General features: G+C 37.6%; 1 protein-coding gene across 3 annotated transcripts in view; it reads right to left on the reverse strand.

The window, feature by feature from the left end:
• The window catches only part of LOC136250834 (uncharacterized), a 443,931-nt gene that overhangs the window by 201,125 nt on the left and 218,868 nt on the right, over window positions 1–23,938 (reverse strand). For all 3 annotated transcript variants that reach the window (XM_066043154.1, XM_066043155.1, XM_066043153.1), the window contains one exon: window positions 10,124–10,318. In XM_066043154.1, the coding sequence (XP_065899226.1) occupies window positions 10,124–10,318 (195 nt within the window). The remainder of the gene's footprint in view (window positions 1–10,123; window positions 10,319–23,938) is intronic.

The following is a 23,938-nucleotide window of genomic DNA, read 5'->3' on the forward strand; positions in this document are numbered from 1 at the left end:
CAGCTAGAAGAAGTTACCTTGTAGAGAGTTCAGCTACAAAGAAAACACCATGTAGAGAGTTCAGCTGCAAAGAAATCACCCTGTAGAAAATTCTGCCAGAAACAAATTGCCCCATAGAAAGATCAGTTAGAAGAAGTTACCTTGTAGAGAGTTCAGCTACAAAGAAACCATTCTGTAAAGAGCTCAGCTGCAAACAAATCACCTGTACAGAATTCAGCTACAAACAAATCACCCTGCAGAGAGATCAGCTAGAAGAAGTTAACTTGTAGAGAGTTCAGCTACAAAGAAACCATCATTTAGAAAGTTCAGTTACTCCCTGTAGAGAGATCAGCTAGAAGAAGTTACCTTGTAGAGAGTGAATCTACAAACAAATCACCCTATTGAAAGATCAGCTAGAAGAAGTCACCTAGTAGAAAGTTCTGTTACAAAGAAACCACCATGTAGAGAGTTCAGCTACAAACTAGCTACCTTGTAGAGACATCAGCTAGAAAAGTTACCTTGTAGAGAGTTCAGCTACAAAGAAACCATTCTGTAAAGAGCTCAGCTACAAACATATCACCTGTACAGAATTCAGCTACGAACAAATCATCCTGTAGAGAGATCAGCTAGAAGAAGTTACCTTGTAGATAGTTCAGCTACAAACAAATCACCCTGTAGAGAGATCAGTTAGAAGAAATTACCTTGTAGAGTGTTCAGCTACTAAGAAACCATCATGTAGAGAGTTCAGCTGCAAAGAAATCACCCTGTAGAAAATTCTGCCAGAAACAAATTGCCCTGTAGAAAGATCAGTTAGAAGAAGTTACCTTTTAGAGAGTTCAGCTACAAGGAAACTACCTGTACAGAATTCAGCTACAAACAAATCACCTGTACAGAATTCAGCTACATACAAATCACCTGTAGAGAGTTCAGCTACAAACAAATCTCCCTGTAGAGAGATCAGCTAGAAGAAGTTACTTTGTAGATAGTTCAGCTACAAACAAATCACCCTGTAGAAAGATCAGTTAGAAGAAGTTACTTTGTAGAGAGTTCAGCTACAAAAAATCTCCCTGTAGAGAGATCAGCTAGAAGAAATTACCTTGTAGAGAGTTCAGCTACAAAGAAACTATCATGTAGAGAGTTCAGCTGCAAAGAAATCACCACTGTCCAAATTTCAAGGCAATAGCTCTTTCCAATCTGAAGTTATCAATTGTCAAAGTTGGCAAATTGGATGTGTGTGGAAGACCCCTTTTCGCAAATCCGATCACATATGTATTATATATATAATTTGTACATTTACTATTAAAATATTTAAAGTACATCTACTTCATCTTTTCGTCTTCCTGTAGTAAAGAAAAAAAACATAGGTTAAAAAAGTCCCAAAGCTGGCCATAGGCCGGCTTTGGGGTATACAAATACAAAAAGAAATGAAATCTAATCCAAAACAGCCAAGCTGTAAAAAAAGTGTGCGGCCCTCAGAAAGGCTATGGTGAAAAAAGATGTGAAATCCAAGGTGGCGGCCAAGAAATGGCTGTGATGGTAGGTTAATGGTAAAAATTTTAATAACGACAATTCAGGTGAATTTTTGTGCCGCTTCACAAAATTTACCTGAATTGTCATTATTAAAATTTTTACCATTAACCTACCATCACAGCCATTTCTTGGCCGCCACCTTGGATTTCACATCTTTTTTCACCATAGCCTTTCTGAGGGCCGCACACTTTTTTTACAGCTTGGCTGTTTTGGATTAGATTATATATACATCATGCCAATTATTCCCTACAGCATAACTTGTTTGCAGCTGATCTCTCTACAGGATGGCTAGAAATGTAGCTGAACTCTCTACAGGATAAACTCTCAATGTAATAGAGGGTGACTTGTTTCTAGCTGAACTCTCTACATGGTTATCTGATTGTAGTAGAACTCTCTACAGGGTGATTTGTTTGTAGCTGAAGTCTCTACAGGGTGGGTGATTTGTTGTAACTGAACTCTCTACAGGATGATTTGTTTGCAGCTGAACTCTCTCTTGCTTCTAGCTGGTCTCTCTATAGAGTAACTTGTTTGTATAGCTGAACTCTTTACAGGATGGTTTTTTGGTTGCCGAGCTCTCTACACAGTAACTTGTTTGTAGCAGAATTCTCTACAGAGTGACTTACTTGTAGTTGAACATTGTATAAAGTAACTTGTTTGCAGCTGAACTCTCTACAGGGTTACTTGTTTGTAGCTAATCTCTATAGGGTTTACCTTGTTTGTGTAGATGAACTCATTACAGGGTAGTTTCTTTGTAGCTGAACCTTCTACACAGTGACTTGGTTGCAGCTGAATTCTCTACAGAGTGCCTTGTTTGTAGCTGAACTCTCTACAGGGTGACTTGTAATGTTCTGAATCTGCACAGCGATATATTTGTAGCTGAACTTTCTACAGGGTGACTTGCTTGTAGATGAATTGTTAAGATTAGCTGAACTCTCTACAGAACAACTTGCAATGTAATAGAATTCTATAACGCAATAAGTTATAAACGTAGCTGAATGCTCTATTAGGGTGACCGTTCTATTAGAGTATCTCGATCTCGCATTTGCTACACGTAGTTGCCTTTCGAATCATAACTTATTGGTCTGTACTCTGATTCATCTGTACTACTGCAAGGAGTTTCTACAATGATTATTTCAGCTACACACCGATTTTCAGCTTATTGCTCTAAGCGGTTTGTCTGGTAGGCATGAAAATTATTGGTATTTTTATTCACGTATCTTGATCACGCAATTGTTTACAGACAAGTGCTGAAACGAATAGCAATTTTTACTATTTGAATAGTTGTGAACAAAACAACCGAATATTCGATTATTCTTTAAGCTTATACTTGTATTAAAACATTTGTTATGGAGTGAGGTAAAGCCTAAGAGCTATTTCTATCTTTTCTAAAACAGAATTTTTATTTTATTTTCCAAGAAATGTGCAGCCTCAGTTTGAGGATTAACGCACATATGAAACATGCATACAAAATGTTTTACAATGTGATTAATTATGGGATTACTGATTGGTAGGGGAAAGTAATAATAATTTCAGTTGGTGCTTAAAAATTTGTAATGATTGTTGTTGGATTAGGTCAGGTGGGAGTGAATTCCACAGTCTTATTGATCTAGGGAAGAATGAATTACTGTACTGATTGGTCCTTGCATAGATGTGATGAAATCTTTGGTCATGTCCTCTGGTGTTGGAAGTGACAGGGATTAAATCAACAGGAGATATATCAATGAGAATATGAACAATTTTGTAGAGGAGGGTACCAATCTTAGAATACGCCAATCCTGTCTGGTCCCCCTACATCAGAAGAGATATTGATAAGCTTGAAAGAGTACAGGGGCAATCTGCCAGATTCATTATGGCTGACTTCTCACGTTTCAGCAGCGTATCCAACATGCTCATTGACTTTAACATTCCCAGTTTAGAACACCGCAGACAAGTATCCAGTATCTATCATGGCATTATAACATTTCAATTTAATTTGTGCTGGGAAGGACTTAAGATTTCTCTGTAGGAATGTTTGACTGATAGAGCTTTGGATGTGATGTTAGTAATATGTGCGGACCAAGACAAGTCGTTGGTGATTGTAACTCCTAAATATTTGGTAGATAAAACTTCTTTGATAGAGATGTCATTAATGGTGTAGTTGTAGGTGATTGGATTGTGTTTACGAGAATGTTATAGCATAGATACATCACTTCATTCACAATCTTAAGTTTCAAGGCTGGCTTTTCCATCTGAATATAGTGTACAAAGATTATTCGAATAGTGTGTTATCGAATCAAATAGTGTCATACCAACTGAATAGTCAAATAACCGAATAATCGTTTCAGCACTATTACACATCTTCAGTTTCGAGTCATATCTCCATGGTCTTTATTTTGATTGCTTTCAAACCACCAAAAAGGCACTCCTACAATGGTTGATCTATCCACAAACCGATTTTCAACTCATTCCATGAAGTGGTTTACCCTATAGCCATGACAACAAATTGATTTTGTTTTACGCAAATAATTGGTCATAAATCCTTAACCAATCATCGGATTTTCGCCAAATTTGATACTAGGATTTGCCTTGGACTCTCTTTATGTGTGCCAAATTTTGATACAATTGAATAACGCATTTGTGTTTCATAGAAAGTTTGCAAAGTATGCAAAAAGACAAAGAAAGAAAAAAAAACTAAAAAAAAAAATTGAAACTTTGGCTGTATCTCAGAAATGCTGCAAATTTGGAATGTGGACTCCCCTAACTAGTGGGCAACTCTGCAGTAAATTGTGACCCAGTCTGGGAAAACTGGGCTTATCGCCTATTTAAAAACGCCAGTTTTAAGTATTTAGTGTGTTGTATCTCACCAATGGTTGAAGCTATGTGTACTAAATTTTCACACGTTTTACACCAATTCCTTACCTTCCAGAGCATCCACTGTGCAAGTAGCCAATAGCTAAGTTTCCCACCATTTTAGATAGTTTTTAAACTGAGGTTGACTGTATCAGGCGAGCTGCAAATTGGGTGGGAGGCGGGGGCCCTGGAAGGCAGGCAAGACGGTGTTCAAAAATTGATAAGGAAGGCCAAGGGATGAATTAGGCCAAGTTTTGGGCCATTGAGGTCTCAAAACTGGCTAAAATGAAAGGAACTTCACAGCAGAGGTACTTATTCAATACCACAGAGCTGTACAGCCACATACAGTCATCCCCAGGCTGACCAGAGCTCCATTAAGGCCCCACACCACACGTACGGATCGCCACTGGACTTGGGAAAAGCAGCCAGCAAAACCAGACCACTCAAGTCTAGCTGATTTTGATTGTGGAATTAGATAGTTTCTTAATGTAGCTTTGTGTCCTGGATGAAAAATCGAATCTGCTGACATGGGCGATAAGACCGGTTTTCTCAGACTGGGTCACAATTTAGCTAAGGGATCACAGTGATACAAAGGTGTAAAAATCATGTTTTCTTTTTTCCTGTCAATATACCCACGGTGTGGCACACCGGCTTCTTGGGCCACACGACACACTATCGTGTGTCTTGATCTGGCTTTTTTGTTAGGCCATAAATTTTATGTTGTGTGAGCAAAATGATATGGTATACGTAGTTCATGTTAGCAAGTTTAGTTGTAAACTAGACAACAGATTTATGCCTTTATTTCTTGTAGTTTGGCACATATATTGACCCAATTGTCTTATTGAGATAACAAGTAGGAATAGAATGTAGGGCCAAGGGTGAAAACAGCAGAAATAGTAGTAGTTCTGATGACGAAGTGGCCCTTTCTTTATGATGAAGACAGTTGGTTTTCATGACCAGACCAAACGTATTGTTTCAGTTGATGTTCAAAAAGTTCATGGATTCCACTACTCTTCCAAGTGAATATGTACTACAAATTACTGATTGTGAATAGCGTAAACTGTATACATACGTACATATCTGTATACATGAATGTTTTTGTTCTAAAGAATATACAAAATTACTCACAATAGCATGTATAAAAGTTGCAAACTATCAATTTTAAGTAGATAGGTTGGATTTTACAGCATATGTCTCTGCAACATTGTTTGGATTCTTTTGCTAATAACAATTGAAATAGTCTAATAGAGCAGTCATCTGCATTAATTTACTCCAATGGAGCAGTAAAGAATGTTTTGTTAACTATCCCACCAAACACCCACATTGATGGCCTATGAATTGATGGACTATGTAGTTGTCATAGATTAGGTATATAGACTAGCTTTTTCAAAATTGAAAGTTAGCTACTCCTTTGAAATCATAAACATTAAAAAATATTGAACATTAAATTAATACTGAGATTCACAAAGTACTATAATTAACTGACAGTGGCTTCAAAAATTTCACCTACTGTTTCCAGATAAGAAGTCATATAATGGGAGTATGCATCCAGCACTGGTGTGCTTATAAATCTAATAGTATAGCGGCACAATGCAAAAATCGTGCACTTTTTCATAAAATCATAAAGCTTTCCACATAAGTAGTACTCCTCATGACATAATTGTTTGATATAGTACCATTGCAGATCTGACCTTTGGTGATCTTTATGGTCATTTTTGCCCAGAAATTTGATAATTTCTGTTTCTACTTCCCCGAGACATTCATTAACTCATTAAAACATAGTACCAATATAGAACAAAACAACTTAGTCTTTATTTGAAGTTAATAGGTGATTTCATTCCATGTGAAGTTATGACCAGTTGTATTACTCATGAATTTTGAGGTGAGTTATCTTACCATGGGTAATTTACACTCCAAGGGCAGGTAAACTCAGAAAATTTTGGAGATGATAAAACCAATCATAACTTCAAAACGGAATTACCTATTAACTTCTAATAAAACCAAGTTATTTCGTTCAACAAGACCTTTACTTTAGTAGCATGTTTTAGCATGTCAATTACTGCCTCATGGAGATAGACAGAAATGATCAAATTTCTGGGCAAAAATGGCCATATAAGTCACAAAAGGTCAAATCTGCAATGGCACTATATCAAAAATACATGCCATGAGGAATCAAGACATACGGTAGTGTGTCATGTGGCCAAGAAAGCCGGTTGAGTATATTGACAGGAAGAAGAAAACAGCCTTTTCATGTATACATAGCTCCATGGCTCCTTCTCCAAAGCACACCATTTTTGCATTATAGCCGTCCGCCAGGTAGGGTACGCCACACAGAACATTTTTGATTAAATTCGCAACAGCCATTTACGAGATATGGACGTTCAAAGTTTCATTTTAATTTCTTAGTTTTTTCTTCTTATGCAAAAATTGCTATAAAACGCAAACATGTAACTTGATTGCCTCGATCTTTGGCACAAATGAAGAGCATGTAATGGTGGATTCACATACCAAGTTTGCTGTGAATCTGAGGAATATTCAAGGAGTTATGAGCATTTATTCACGTAAAAAAACACGTCAAATTTCTGTCACAGCTACAGGGTAAACTGAGCATAGGAAAGCTTGAAAATTAGTGTGCAGGTATGCTGATCATCGTGGCAGTGCCTTTTGATAGTCTGAATAGAAATAGAGTTACAGCGACAAAGTTATAAAGTAAAAACCGTAAAATCGTAGGATCAAGATACTCTAATAGAGCAGTCACCACGGGATAAAAAAGGTGTACAAAAAATGTCGAATAAAGCCTTACCAGAGTTTGAACCAGGGCAGGGACCTCCATACCTAACACCTGCATCTTTAACCACTGAACCACTGCTACCTTGGCTGATCACCTTACTTAATTTCTGCTTTAAAAATGAAATTTCTAATTGAAATATTATGTTTATAATCAAACGTTTGTAATTTCATAGATCTACTAATAAAAGTATTAGATTGTTCTGGAACATTCTATGTATGTATGTTCTATTAGAAGTCCTCAAAAACGTGCACTCTATTAGAGTAATACAATGACATTATCAAATATTGAGTTAAATCATGCAATGAAATACATTTATAAGTCTGTCTTCAATAATCATCATTGTTTCTACATAGAAAAGAAGAAATGTGAGTAAAAACAAACCTCAAAGTCAGCCATAGGCTGGTTTTGGGGCCTTATAAAGTACACAAAGAAGAGAAATCTACACAACAACAGCTAAGCTGTGACATTTTAGCATTAAAATCATTGCAGCCATTTCTTGACCGCCACCTTTGATTTCACAACTTTTTTCATCCAGGCTTTTTAAGGCCGCACCATTTTTTCACAGCTTGGCTGTTTTTGTGTGGATACTATTTATGTGGAAAGTTTTGTGCTTTTATACATGATTTGGCTAATTTTGGGGGCTACATCGCTATACTATAAAGTGGTTCCAAGAGGGGTTACCATGACTGTTCATATTGTCCTTAGTCTCCTCATTGGAGCCATGCACCTACACATACTGCAGCTACCACATGCCCATCATGTGACCTTTTCTTGAAGTTGCATGTACAACTTACCACAATTATATGCAGGTACTGTCAGTTAATTAGAATCGTTTGTGAAAATATTTATGCTATATCGGTTACAATTTAGAGAGGAAAGCCATCATAATTATGATGAAAGTGTACAAAACAACAAACAAACAAAACAAACAAACAGTATGTGAAACCTCAGACAAACATGTGACCACATATCAGATCCACACAGTAGATCCATTGTGGGCATGGCAAGGAAAACAATGCTAGCTATATACATAAAAAGAAAAAACAAAAACAAAAAAGAACTGTACAAAAAACACTATAAGTCATGGTCCATTCTTTACTGTTCCTACCAAAAAAGGTCCTTTGAGATGTAGAGATTGACTATGATGTTCTGGAATTTCATTTAATAGGTTCTGGTTTCAAGCGAGTAGCTAACTTTATGACTTAGATAGCCTATATACCTAACTTATGACAGCTATAGCTCATCAATTCACAGGCCATCAATGAGGGTCCCTGGTGGATAGTTAACAAAGCATTCTTGACTGCTCTATTAGAGAATTTTAAGGCAGGTGACTACTCTATTAGAGTGTTTGATTGTTTAAGAGGGAAGGATGTAAAAAATGCTGCAAAGGAACATTGTGCTGTAAATCCATGGTGTATAGGGTATGGGTAGATCAAAGGGTTATGCCATGGTCTCACACCATGCATGGCTGGTAGTTGAGAACATGGACCAAAGAAGTGTCAATAGCAGTCTATTAATGCCTTAACAAACAAGAGACAGGTGAGCAAATATATTTGGTTTCCTATATAGTGCTTTAGGAGGATGTGGCATTCCATCTCCTCATATACAAAGTGCTTCAAGCACTCACACAGAATAACACAGCCATACTCTTTCTCTAGAATATTACTAGGGTATTTTACTTCCATGCACTTGTTTTGCTGCTGGGTCCATTCATTGAATACCCTAACTCACATGCACGGTATTCTTAATGGTATCCTTGGGGGTCACACCCCTGGAAAATGTAGTCACTTATTCAGTAATGGGAGACGAAGGTGATAGTGGATTTCTAGACTTCCCTTTCAAAGTGACAGCCTTTTCTTCTTGGGTTAGGTGAAGAACAAGCATTTTCTGAAGTTCCACAGCAGTTGTAGTCAGACATTCCAAGGTAATATTGAGAATTATCAGGACATCCAAGTCACTTATAGTCTTCAGCCATCTATTCGGCCTTTCTGGACGTAAACTAGTTGTGTGGCTTCAGTGAATGTATTAATTTTGTTTCTTTGATGGTACAAGCCAGTTATATCACGTTTACTTGTATGATATCATAGTTATTAACACTTGTCCTCAGCTTCGTCTCAGACTCTGTAATAACTCTGTAATAACTACGGTATCATACTCGTACTGTGATATAACTAGAACCTATCCAACCTGTATATTGCATGATGACTTTCATTGGGAATTTTCCGTGGGCTGTTCCTGTTCCCACTTTCCATTCCTGTTCCATTCCCGTTTTCCTTGAATTCTACTTACCAAATTTTCAAATAATCATTTTCAAAAACTTCATCCTCCCAAGATAAAGCATGTGAAGATAAGGCATGCTTCACATGCCTATGCACCCTTCCGACCATTATGATTATGTCAGACCAAATGGCCTGACACAATGTCAGAGAATTTCAAGATCATCTCTAACTGGAGTCACCACTGTACTGTACAACTGATCACTGCTCAACTACTCACTTAAAAACCCTTATTGAATTTGCCTTAGTAGTAGCCATGTGGTAAAATTTTGCTAGTACTGCCAGGAAATACCTAAACAGCCAGACTCTGCAGTATTTCCCAAATGTTTGTAGTGAAATGTATGTACTTAGATACATAATAATTATTTTAAAAGGTAATAATCACAACCTCACCAAATATCATCAACTTAACTCTTGGAGTAACTCAACAAGAGTTTTCCACTACATATGTACGTACATACAAATTAGTGTAAGTATATTATTTTTTACATCTACACATACCCACCGGTGTAAAACAATAACAACACATCTTAGTTGCTTAAGTTTGAAACAATGGATTCCTATAAACTGTATATGAAGCATTAAAAGAATATCCAATTCCTATAAAGCAACTTCAGCAAACATCACCTGTATAACTTACCAACTCCCAACAATGAATTCACCCACAACCTCCACCATGTTGACTTGGTACACTAAATTTCACTACATATATACATACCTCTTCTACACATGGTCTCAGTACCACTCCAGCTCCCATCACTCTGACAGGTTCTAGTGTCACTACCAGTTAGCTCATAACCAGTGTTACATGTGAAATTACAAGTGTCTCCCTCATAACCCACTTCAATACTTCCAAAACTACATGATGATATCTCTCCATTGGATGGTGTTGTTAAAATAAGGCACTGAGTATCTGTATTAAAATAGTACAACGAAAACAACTGAAATATCACTATAGACAGAGGTTCTGTAAGTGCTTAATAACTAAACTTCTAAAACGCATAAGTTGGTTATTTCTTTCACACTGGTTTTCAAAAGGTAAAAGGCTGCAGTAGCCTTAAGAATTATTAAACATGTTATACCATACAAATGCAGTAAAACCCCAGCACATTTATTGAGTAACACATGCAGGGCTATTAAGGATACTGCTGAAGTAAGTAGACATCTAGAGAAATGGAGAATGGCAAGCATAAATAAAATCCTTTGAGATAATGACATCTTTAAAATTCACTAAATGGCCTCTGGAGAGTTCTCTAAAATAGGTAGAGACCTCAAAATCATTAAATATGACATGCTAATTCAGAGAAAGATTTTAATTACAAGGGAATTCCAGTTTAATGTTTGGTGGCCTTTGTTTATCTTTAAATAAAAATTAAGTGGTTGCCTTTGTTGTTTATTATTTTTACAACACCAAGTGCTGATGGTCTGCAGGATTCATTGGTCCTACAGCTTGTTTAAAGATGTTACTAAGTATAGTATCTTTGAAAAGTTGACAACAACAAAAAATTCATGACTGTACTTGTAACCTGAAGCTATGCAGTTAACACTTGAATGCTTACAGAAGTCTGTCAGCAGTGTTGGGGAATGCGTTACGTAATATTATTATTTTCGTGGTAACTTAGTAATGTTACGAAATACGCTATAATAACAGGTAATATAACTCAAGTTATTTTGCTTACAAATGTAACAGGTTACCTAAGTAATATAGCTACTGTAATAAATCTAATGTTATGCAATATCTAATCCAAAACAGCCAAGCTGTAAAAAAAGTGTGCGGCCCTCAGAAAGGCTATGGTGAAAAAAGATGTGAAATCCAAGGTGGCGGCCAAGAAATGGCTGTGATGGTAGGTTAATGGTAAAAATTTTAATAAAGACAATTCAGGTGAATTTTTGTGCCGCTTCAAAAAATTTACCTAAATTGTCATTATTAAAATTTTTACCATTAACCTACCATCACAGCCATTTCTTGGCCGCCACCTTGGATTTCACATCTTTTTTCACCATAGCCTTTCTGAGGGCCGCACACTTTTTTTACAGCTTGGCTGTTTTGGATTAGATTTCATTTCTTTTTGTATTTGTATACCAGCTTTGGGACTTTTTTAACCTACGTTTTTTTCTTCACTACAGGAAGAAGAAAAGATGAAGTAGATGTACTTTAAATATTTTATCAGTAAATGTACAAATTATATATACTGTATAATACATATTTGACCGCATTTGCGAAAAGGGGTCTTCCACACACATCCAATTTGCCAATTTTGACAATTGATAACTTCAGATTGGAAAGAGCTATTGCCTTGATATTTGGGCAGTGGTGAGCACCACTATAGCTGAATACATGGTGAAAGTTTCAGGTTAATATGTTACTTGTACACTGAGTTATGGTCTCCAACGTTTACGGAATTGGATGTGTGTGGAAGACCCCTTTTCGCAAATCCGGTCACATTATATTGATTACAGAAATCTCCATGGTGGTTTCTTTTTAACTGAACACTCTACAAGGTGACTTCTTCTAATTGCTCTCTCTACAGGGTGAATTGTTTGTAGCTGAACGATCTACAAGGTAACTTCTTCTAGCTGATCTCTCTACAGGGTGATGTGTTTGTAGCTGAATTTTGTATAGGTGATTTGTTTGCAGCTGAGCTCTTTACAGAATGATTTCTTTGTAGCTGAACTCTCTAAAAGGTAACTTCTTCTAACTGATCTTTCTACAGGGCAATTTGTTTCTGGCAGAATTTTCTACAGGGTGATTTCTTTGCAGCTGAACTCTCTACATGGTGGTTTCTTTGTAGCTGAACTCTCTACAAGGTAATTTCTTCTAGCTGATCTCTCTACAGGGAGATTTGTTCGTAGTTGAATTCTGTACAGGTGATTTTTTTGCAGCTGAGCTCTTTACAAAATGGTTTCTTTGTAGCTGAACTTTCTCCAAGGTAACTTCTTCTAACTGATCTTTCTACAGGGTGATTTGTTTGTAACTGAACTATCTACAAGGTAATTTCTTCTTGGTAATTTCTTCTTGCTGATCTCTCTACAGGGTGATTTGTTTGTAGCTGAATTCTGTACAAGTGATTTGTTTGCAGCTGAGCTCTTTACAGAATGGTTTCTTTGTAGCTGAACTCTCTACAGGTGATTTGTTTGCAGCTGAACTCGGTGGTTTCTTTGTAGCTGAATTCTCTACAATGTGACTTCTTCTAGCTGAACTCTCTACAAGGTGACTTGTTTCTAGCTGATCTCTCTACAGGGTGACTTGTTTCTAGCTGAACTCTCTACAGGTGATTTGTTTGTAGCTGAACTCTCTACATGGTGGTTTCGTTGTAGCTGAACTCTCTACAAGGTAACTTCTTCTAGCTGATCTTTTTACACTGCATATTTGTTTGTAGCTGAGTTCTCTACAGGGTGATTTGTTTGCAGCTGAACTCTCTACATGGGAGTTTCATTGTAGCTGAACTCTCTACAATGTGACTTCTTCTAGCTGAACTCTCTACAGGGTGACTTGTTTCTAGCTGAACTCACTACAGGTGATTTATTTGCAGCTGAACTCTCTACATGGTGGTTTCTTTGTAGCTGAACTCTCTACAAGGTAACTTCTTCTAGCCGATCTTTCTACAAGGTGATTGAGTTTTTTGCAGCTGAACTCTTTACATGGTGGTTGCTTTGTAGCTGAACTCTCTAAAAGGTGACTTCTTCTAGCTGAACTCTCTACAGGATGATTTGTTTGCAGCTGAACTCTCTACGTCGTAGTTTCTTTGTAGCTGAACTCTCTACAATGTGACTTCTTCTAGCTGAACTCTCTACAGTGTGACTTGTTTTTAGCTGATCTCTCTACAGGGTGACTTGTTTCTAGCTGAACTCTCTACAGGTGATTTGTTTGCAGCTGAACTCTCTACATGGTGGTTTCTTTGTAGCTGAACTCTCTACAAGGTAACTTCTTCTAGCTGATCTTTCTACAGGGTGATTTGTTTGTAGCTGAATTCTCTACAGGGTGATTTATTTGCAGCTTAACTCTCAATAAGGTGACTTCTTCTAGCTGAACTCTCTACAGAGTGATTAATTTTTTTTGCAGCTGAACTCTCTACATGGTGGTTTCTTTGTAACTTAACTCTCTACAGGGTGATTTGTTTGTAGCTGAACTCTCTACAGGGTGATCTGTTCATAGCTGAACTCCCTATAAGGTAACTTCTTCTAGCTAATCTTTCTACAGGGCGATTTGTTTGTAGCTGAGTTCTCTACAGGGTGATTTGTTTGCAGCTGAACTCTACATGGTAGTTTCTTTGTAGCTCTACAATGTGACTTCTTCTAGCTGAACTCTCTACAAGGTGACTTGTTTCTAGCTGATCTCTCTACAGGGTGACTTGTTTCTAGCTGAACTCTCTACAGGTGATTTGTTTGCAGCTGAACTCTCTACATGGTTTATTTCTTTGTAACTGAACTCCCTGCAAGGTGACTTCTTCTAGCTGATCTCTCTACAGGGAGATTTGTTTGTAGCTTAACTCTCTACAGGCCGATTTGTTTGTAGCTGAACTCTCTACATGATGGTTTCTTTGTAGCTGAACTCTCTACAAGGTGATTTCTTCTATAGCTGATCTTTCTACAGGTTGATTTGTTTGTAGTTGAACTCTCTACATGATAGATTCTTTGTAGCTGAACTCTCTACAAGGTGATTTCTTCTAGCTGATCTCTCTACAGGACAATTTGTTTGTACCTGAACTCTCACATGATTGTTTCTTTGAAGCTGAACTCTCTACAAGGTGATTTCTTCTAGCTGATCTTTCTATAGGGTGATTTGTTTGTAGCAGAACTCTCTACAAGGAAACTTCTTCTAGCTGATCTCTCTACAGGGAGATTTGTTTGTAACTGAACTCTCTATACATGATTTGTTTGCAGCTGAATTCTCTACATGATGGTTTCTTTGTAGCTGAACTCTCTACAAGGTAACTTCTTCTAGCTGATCTCTTTACAGGGTGAATTGTTTGTAGCTGAACGATCTACAAGGTAACTTCTTCTTACTTATCTCTCTATAGGGTGATTTGTTTGTAGCTGAACTTTCTACAAGGAAGCCTCTTTTAGCTGAGCTCTGTACAGGGTGAATTGTTTGTAGCTGAACTATCTACAAGGTAACTTCTTCTAGCTGATCTCTCTACAGGATGATTTGTTTGTAGCTGAACTATCTACAAGGTAACTTCTTCTAGCTGATCTCTCTACAGGGTGATTTGTTTGTAGCTGAATTCTGTATAGGTGATTTGTTTGCAGCTGAGCTCTTTACAGAATGGTTTCTTTGTAGCTGAACTCTCTACAAGGTAACTTCTTCTAGCTGATGTATCTACAGGGTCACTAGTTTGTAGCTGAATTCTCTACATGGTGGTTTCTTTGTAACTGAACTATCTACAAGGTGACATCTTCTAGCTGATCTTTCAACAGGGTGATTTGTTTGTAACTGAACTCTCTACAAGAAAACTTCTTCTAACTGATGTCTGAACAGGGTGAATTGTTTGTAGCTGATCTCTATACAGGTTACTTATTTCTAACTGATCTCTTGAATTCTGTTCAGGGTGACTGCTCTATTAGGATGACTGCTCTATTAGAGTATCTCGATCTCGCACTTGCTACACCAAGTTGGATTTCGTGTTATAACTCCGTGGCTTTAAGTCTGATTCTTCTACACCATTGAAGAGCCTTTCTAAGATGATAACTCCATCTGTACAGCGATTTTCAAAGCATTACCCCAAGTGGTTTATCTGGTAGGCGTGGCAAGCATAATAATAATAATAAAATAAAAAATAAACTAATCTCGATTGCATAATTGTTACACACTGTTGATTTTTTCGCTGTATCTTCCTGGTTTTTAGCTCGATTTCTTTCAAACCACAAAAGGTTTGAGGTTCAATAGTTAACCTATTCACCCACCGATTTTCAACTTCTTCCCATACGCGGTTTACCCTGTAGGCGTGACAACATATTGGTGTTATTTTTGGTGCATAATCGCTCATAACTCTTTGCCGGTTTATGGTATTCCAGCCAAAGTTGGTACCGAGATGCGCCTTTATACCCCCCTTCTGTGTGCCAAATTTCAAGGCAATCGGATAACGCGTTCGCGTTTTATAGCAGTTTTTGTAAGTGTGCGAAAAGAGGAAGAAAAATTAGAAGAAAAAAAAAACGAAGAAACTAAGCCAACTTTTGAAGTCGCATATCTCAGGAATGCCTGAAGCGATTTCGCTCAAATTTGGAATGTGGAGTGCTGAAGGTGGAGGGAATCTACACAGCAAAATTTGTCTTGTTTCATCAAGGCAGCACAGAGCTACGGAGGTGCGAAAATTGCGTTTTCTTTCTTCCTGTCAATATACTCACGGGGTTGCACGCCGGCTTCTTGGGCCGCACGACACACTACCGTGTGTCTTGATTATTACCACAAGTAATGAAGTTACTAATTTCGTTAGTGAGACACTGAGTAATGCCTAGCCACAACGAAGTACTGAAGCCTACTGAATGAAGCTTATCCACCAGCGTCTTACTTATAACCAAGATTTGCACAATGTCCAACAATGCAATCATGTCACGTGATAAGGTGGTAGTTTCACACATGACAGCTTAAGGCTGTGGACACAAAGTAATATAATATGATAGTTATTTTATGGTTAATATGTAACTGTAACTAAATAGGTTATATGTAACTATGGTTAATATGTAACTATGGTTAATATGTAACTATGGTTAATATGTAACTGTAACTTTTTCACATGCCCTTATGAAAGACGTGCAGCCACTACTGTGAGTTATTTACGTGTAGGGTCGGTTTTGCAATATTAGTCCTGGATTATGCAACATCTCTCAATAGATTTGTATGGCGTTATGAGATAAAAAATCTTTAGGAGTCGTCGTCATAGTCTTGCGACCTCGCTAAAATATAAAAATAGGCATATTTACACATATTTCTCTACCTTATCTTACACCTACCGTCATGTTATACCAGTCAACATACCCGTGTTTGTGCAGTCCATCTAGCACTGACACTATCTGAGTCTGGTTTGCCCATACGCGATTTTCTTCGATCAAACCTCTAATCCCTACAATAACTTTTAAAGACACAATGTGGACACAAGCCAACAAGTTATGAAAGTGTGCAGAACCATAAGTTTCCTGGGGATGATATTTTAAGCAGAAATATTTTAGATTTCATGCCCCATGTAGCACTTATAATCGCCAGATGCCTTATAAAAAAGGTGTGAAGAACAAAATCACTAGAGAAGGTGTTTTAAGCATAATCTTCAATTACTCTATTTAAATTTAATAGATTAACCACAAAGGTAAGGTAAATACAAAAGGCAACAAGCCTATAGGGGTTACCACCTCTATGTAGTGTGCACGATGGAGCTTGTGTTGTTGCTTTCATTAACCATTATGCACACATACCATGGCACAACAAAATTTTGTAATGGAATGTGGTTTGCCAGTGACTGCGTATGAGCTTCTGTTTTGGCTTTGAAGTTTTGTAACAGACTGCTGGAATGTGGTTCGTGGTTTGCTGGTGGTGGTGTATATGAGTTGGGGTTGTTCCACACAACTTGCTCAATATTCAAATATCATGGATAAGATGGCTGCAAAATCCACGAAAATTTCTTGCCGTATGGTAAACATACTATTACATGTAACACAACTTTAATCAACATCAACATCAAGACATTACTAAAAATAGTTTTAACACCAGTGATGATTTCTTGAATGTCTGCATGACAACACAAGATTAAGTGAGACCTGTAAAAGAACAAGCAGGCACTGAACTTTACCTTAAATTAAACACACATGTAACTAACCTGGAATATTGGTCGCAATACCAAAGACATAATACACTTGCTTGGACATCTGACGACACAATCAGCCTACAAAAATCAATAAGTGGGCATTAAATACAATACGCCTAAAATCTGGATGCTGGAAAACATCTTTATAAGCACAACATGTAAACTGACAGGGATATTAGTTTGTTGCCATCATAACAGTACCCCTGATCCAGAAATAAAAAAAACACTATATTCCTTAGTACGTACATAGACCGACCTGAAAATTCACTTACCCTTGATGTTACTACAGTTGATCTATGTACAGTTGACAATTGAGAACTATAAAAGGAATACACAAGATAACATAATTCCTCTGTATGTAAACTGACCTGAAATTCATGACTTCCTACTGGTCCCAAGTTATATCTGCATACCATGACTACATCCAACTGTTACTGCATATACTATGACCACATTACCTGTAAAAACCGACAGGCGTCATTAAATACAACACACCCAAAATCTGTCACTTTTTAAACAAAAAACACATTTGAGGATTTACAAGTTGGCCTGGCAGCAAACTTACTAGTTTTGCGTGGCCAGACCGCACAGTGTCCAGGTTTCACTGTACATAATATTTTGTTTAGACCATTATATAATGTGAATAAGTATTGCTTTGTATAAGCATCATGTACATTAGCTTACTTCTTCCACCTTCAGTTCCAGGACTTCTAAATTGGCACTATAGAGTGACAATACTGAAAGTTATTTGGTCTGTACGAGTACACCTTGTCGACAATCCATCCATGAGATAATTCCAAGCTGGATGGTAATTGCTGCTACTCAAGTTGTCACCATAAGACGTTTTCAGCTTGGTCTCAGTGACTTTGCATTAGTCAATGCAGACGTCTGAGAGTTTAAAAACCAATCACAGCATACATGCGGCTATCAGTGTGAGGTGATGTAGCACTTTACATACTAGCCTCATCAGTTTCTTCACTCCTTTCATTACTGAACCTCCATTCCTCATTTCATTACTGAACCTCCACTCCTCTTTTCGTTACTGAACCTCCACGAGGAGCTGAGTACATCAGTATTCTCAACTATTTAATATCCATTCGACTTCTTCAAGTGGTGTACGTATTAATTAAAGTATGCTTCGCCACTCCATTGAACAATATGACAAATGCTTATCATTTGTACTTCCCTCTCAAGACATGGAGTTCCATCAATAATTAATATAAACCGCATATCACATGTGTTCACTTGAGGTGTTACAGGGATTTTCCAAAAGATTTCCCCTAAATGTGCCACGTGATCATTGTCAGTCGGGTGGAACTTGTTCTTAATCATGGCTCTACAACGCAGTATGTATTTTAGTACAAGCATAGTAAGGGTAAGGTATATATTGTCTATGGTATAAGCTGTCAAGAATTGTTAGTGCACTGCTGAATTATTTTTTTGCGTTTGTGCGTTGCAGAAGAAATGTTTATTTGTACTTCCCTCTTAAGACATGAACTGCCATCAATAATAATATAAATCGCGTACCATTTGTGTTCACTTTTCACTTGAGGTGTTACTGTACAGGGACATTCAAAGAGATTTCCCCTAAATAGGTCACGTGATAATTGTCAGTCGGGTAGAACTTATTTATTTCCATTAATGTACCATGCAGCTTGTGTTGTGGCTTTCATTAATCATTCAGTAAGCACATATCATGGTGCAACAAAATTTGTAGTGGATTGCTTGAATGTGGTTCATGGTTTGCTGGTGACGGTGTATATGAGCTGGGGTTGTTCCACACAGCTTGCACAATATTCAAATTTCCTGGATGTCTGCATGATGACACAAGATTTAGTGAGACCTGTAAAAGAACAATCAGGCACTGAACTTGACCTAAAATTAAACACACATTCAATTAACTTGGAACAATGGTCGCAACACCAAAGACACTAGCTTGGATATTTGACAACACAATCTAGCAGACACTGAATTAAAAAGAAAATGTACAAAAAAAATCTATATTCCAGGCTGGTAGATCGTCATGGCTTAACTATGGAGTGACATGTGTAATAAATGGACACTAAACAGAATGTACAACACAATTTTCTTTTCTGCAAGAACTTTTCAACACGTAGTAAGGGCACTACCAGCTCACCTACAAGAGAATTTCAAGAGATATGATATTAACTTGTTTACATCAAGTACAACCAATATGTGGTGTATGTGTGTGAACATGTGCGTATAGTGTTTGCACCTTTTGTGTGTCTTGTGCCTGTATATGATGTAAGCATGTGTATGTAGTGAAATAAAAATAATAGTATGATGTATGTGATCTCTTTTTTTAACCCTCAGCAAAGCATTTTTCGCTACAAGTGCCAAACCAAGTTGATAAGTTGTCCTCAGGATACTACGGCCGCTATGGCAGTGGCCGTAGCAGGTTTTATTCATTGAAAAGTACAGAATGGTTTATATACTATAATAGAACAGTCAGGCAATAAATGCTCTAATAGAACAGTCATTGAACAATATAGCTGAATGTTTACATCTCTGTCTGAAAACACTCCCAGATCCCAAATGCAATCTCAGAGTTGCAATTTCAAGATGGTTGCATTCCCCAAGATCACCTAGAAAAACATGCCTTGCAAATAAGTGCTTTACACACATATTTGATAACCCTGACTGTAGCCTGACATTACATTGATCAGCTAATTGCAGTAATTTCCACTGGCTCTTGTCCTAATAAAAATTAACAGCTACTATAGGATTGTATGTTATATGCTGAGTATGCTCACCACTTATCAGCAGATTTGTGTTTGGTTGCAACACCTCTACAAGGCAGGATTCATCATACACCCCCCATGGCTTGAACATTGAGTCTATAAATTATATAACTGACAAAAATTAGTGATATCCACCTTTGCTGTAAAAAAGGCACATCCAAGAAACTAGAAGTATCTGTAACCCCATATACAAACAGCTCAGCTGTAGAAGAAGACTCCATGAAATTAACTGGTAACTGAAAGAGATGATATCTGGAGCGACCAAGAATCAATGTTATTGCAACTGACTATGGTTACCAAAGTTTTACCAAGAATACCTTGACTGTAAAACTGGCAAATAAAGTAACTGGCAAAAAAAAACAGCTGATATCTGAAATGGCCAAGAATACAAGTTAAGTTGATATAACTAACTACAATTATAGCTTGCAACATTGAATCTTAATCATTCAACTGTGTTCAATACATTCACCCTTGCTACACCCTAATTTCTTTGTAACTCTAATTGGCTGGTAATTTGGCCACCTTTCTTGTCTTCACACTGACTATTGAAAAAGGCGGCCAAATTATCAGCCAATTAGAGTTACAAAGAATTAATTTAGGATGTAGCAAGGGTGAATGTATAGAACACAGTTGAATGATTAATATTCAATGTTGCAAGTTAATAATTATAGTTAGTTGTATCAACTTAACTTTTATTCTTGGCCATTTCAGATATCAGCTGTTTTTGTTGTCAGTTACTTTTATTTTCCAGTACAGCCAAGGTATTCTTGGTAAAACTTTGGTAATCATAGTCAGTTGCAGTAACATTGATTCTTGGCCGCTCCAGATATCACCTCATTTAGTTACCAGTTAATTTCATGGAGTCTTCTTCTACAGCTGAACTGTTTGTATATGGGGTTACAGATACTTGTAGTTTCTTGGATGCATCTTTTTTACAGCAAAGGTGTTTTGGGGGGAATGACAAGTACACAGAAAAATTTGGAATTTTCAACTAGAGTAGGGACCAGAGCACATCAATAAAAGGTACTGAAACAAGCAGGAGTACTGCACAATATTAAATATTGAATCACAGTAAAACAATAAGAAGTGTTATGCACATTTTACTGTGTACTTGTTTGTTAACTTTTTTTGTAAATAATTATTACGACTGGTGAACCCACGCATACCACATCTGAAATGGCACCAAGTGCCCTAGCTATATCAATTATCGTCTGAAAAGTGAAGTATACATTATGCTTTGTTGTCAGCTATCTTCAACCCGTTACACAGCATTTCAGATCAAGAACTGTTCTAAAAGCACATCTGCAATCCATGCATACTGAAAGAAAGAAATGGTGTGGCATGCCCCAACTATCATCTGAAAAGTGAAGTATCATTACGCTTCGTTGTCTGTTCTGGTCAACAACCCGTTACACAGCAGTACAAATCAAACGCTGTTCGAAAAGCACTTCTGCAATCAAAATAGCCGCCATGAAAAATACGGACAATTTCTGTTATGAAGGGAAGCCATCACATGCTACTACCGATGAATCACACTTTTTGCTGTCAGCAAAGATGAATGGCACACAAAGGAGGACATCGATAAGGCCATGAAGAATGCATTGTACATACTGTGGTATGCCAAATGGCACCTCTCGGGCCAAAGCAATGTAAAATAGTGAAAAAATCAAACCCGTAGCCTTAGCCATTATAGAGTTACACTTGTCTGAAGGCATCAGTCAGTTACTCAGTCAGTAGAAAATTCTGTTAAATAATTTTTTTTTAAATTCCGTGGCAACTTGTTGAAAGTATTTTGGGTCGACCTGAAGGCTTGTTTGGGCTTAGTTTTACCTAACCAATACTGCCTCATCGTCATCAGGGAAAATTGAGGCTGGTTTTTGGGTGATGTTATTTCGTGGGCCACACCTACTCTTTTGTGGTCCCTGCTATACAGTACTATTGTACTGTATGATGCACAGAAGTACCTTTTTGACCGTTTTATAGCTTGTCTATTACATTTTCTTACGCAAATGTTCTAGGCAAAGCCTCAAAGTTATTGCTTAATTTTTGTTTGTATATGTACAGGCATACCCCTCCTTTCTACTCAAAAGAATTCGCTATACCCAGTAGCCTAGGAAGTCAGCTGTGTTGTTTTTTGGCTGTTTGATGCCTGTAGAGCCCATTGGGAAAGGCTTTCACTACGTCCTTATAAACTCGTTTTACCCGTACTTGTATTGATTGCTTTATACCAAAGGTACAAAAGGTTACCTTCCTGGAAGTTATATCTAATCCAAAACAGCCAGGCTGTAAAAAAAAGAGTGCGGCCCTGAGAAAGGCTATGGTGAAAAAAGATGTGAAATCCAAGGTGGCGGCCAAGAAATGGCTGTGATGGTAGGTTAATGGTAAAAATTTTAATAACGACAATTCAGGTGAATTTTGTGCCAAGACCAAGCGGCACCAAATTCACCTGAATTGTTGTTATTAAAATTTTTACCATTAACCTACCATCACAGTCATTTCTTGGCCGCCACCTTGGATTTCACATCTTTTTTCACCATAGCCTTTCTCAGGGCTGCACTCTTTTTTTACAGCCTGGCTGTTTTGGATTAGATTTCACTTCTTTTTGAATTTGTATACCCCAAAGCCGGCCTATGGCTGGCTTTAGGGCTTTTTAACCTATCATTTTTTCTTTACTACAGGAAGAAGAAAAGATGAAGCAGGGTGATTTCTTTGTAGCTGACCTCTCTGCAAGGTGATCCTTCTAGCTGATCTCTCTACTGGATGACTTGTTTGTAGCTGAACTCTCTACAGGGTGATTTGTTTGTAGCTGAACTCTCTACAAGGTAACTTCTTCTAGCTGATCTTTCTACAGGGTGATTTGTTTGTAGCTGAATTCTCTACAGGGCAATTTGTTTGCAGCTGAACTCTCTACATGGTAGTTTCTTTGTAGCTGAATTCTCTACAAGGTAACTTCTTCTAGCTGATCTTTCTACAGGGTGATTTGTTTGTCTCTACAGGGCAATTTGTTTGCAGCTGAACTCTCTACATGGTAGTTTCTTTGTAGCTGAACTCTCTACAATGTAACTTCTTCTAGCTGAACTCTCTACAGGGTGACTTGTTTCTAGCTGAACCCTCTACAGGGTGATTTGTTTGTAGCTGAACTCTCTACAAGGTAACTTCTTCTAGCTGATCTTTCTACATGGTGATTTGTTTGTAGCTGAATTCTCTACAGGGCAATTTGTTTGCAGCTGAACGCTGTACATGGTAGTTTCTTTGTAGCTGAACTCTCTACAATGTAACTTCTTCTAGCTGAACTCTCTACAGGGTGACTTGTTTCTAGCTGAACCCTCTACAGGGTGATTTGTTTGTAGCTGAACTCTCTACAAGGTAACTTCTTCTAGCTGATCTTTCTACATGGTGATTTGTTTGTAGCTGAATTCTCTACAGGGCAATTTGTTTGCAGCTGAACGCTGTACATGGTAGTTTCTTTGTAGCTGAATTCTCTACAAGGTAACTTCTTCTAGCTGATCTTTCTACAGGGTGATTTGTTTGTCTCTACAGGGCAATTTGTTTGCAGCTGAACTCTCTACATGGTAGTTTCTTTGTAGCTGAACTCTCTACAATGTAACTTCTTCTAGCTGAACTCTCTACAGGGTGACTTGTTTCTAGCTGAACCCTCTACAGGGTGATTTGTTTGTAGCTGAACTCTCTACAAGGTAACTTCTTCTAGCTGATCTTTCTACATGGTGATTTGTTTGTAGCTGAATTCTCTACAGGGCAATTTGTTTGCAGCTGAACGCTGTACATGGTAGTTTCTTTGTAGCTGAACTCTCTACAATGTAACTTCTTCTAGCTGAACTCTCTACAGGGTGACTTTTTTCTAGCTGAACTCTCTACAGGGTGACTTGTTTCTAGCTGAACTCTCTACAGGGTGATTTGTTTGTAGCTGAACTCTCTACAATGTAACTTCTTCTAGCTGATCTTTCTACAGGGTGA

Source organism: Dysidea avara, chromosome 3 (genome assembly GCF_963678975.1).
Source record: "Dysidea avara chromosome 3, odDysAvar1.4, whole genome shotgun sequence".
In the NCBI taxonomy this organism is placed as follows: domain Eukaryota; kingdom Metazoa; phylum Porifera; class Demospongiae; order Dictyoceratida; family Dysideidae; genus Dysidea; species Dysidea avara.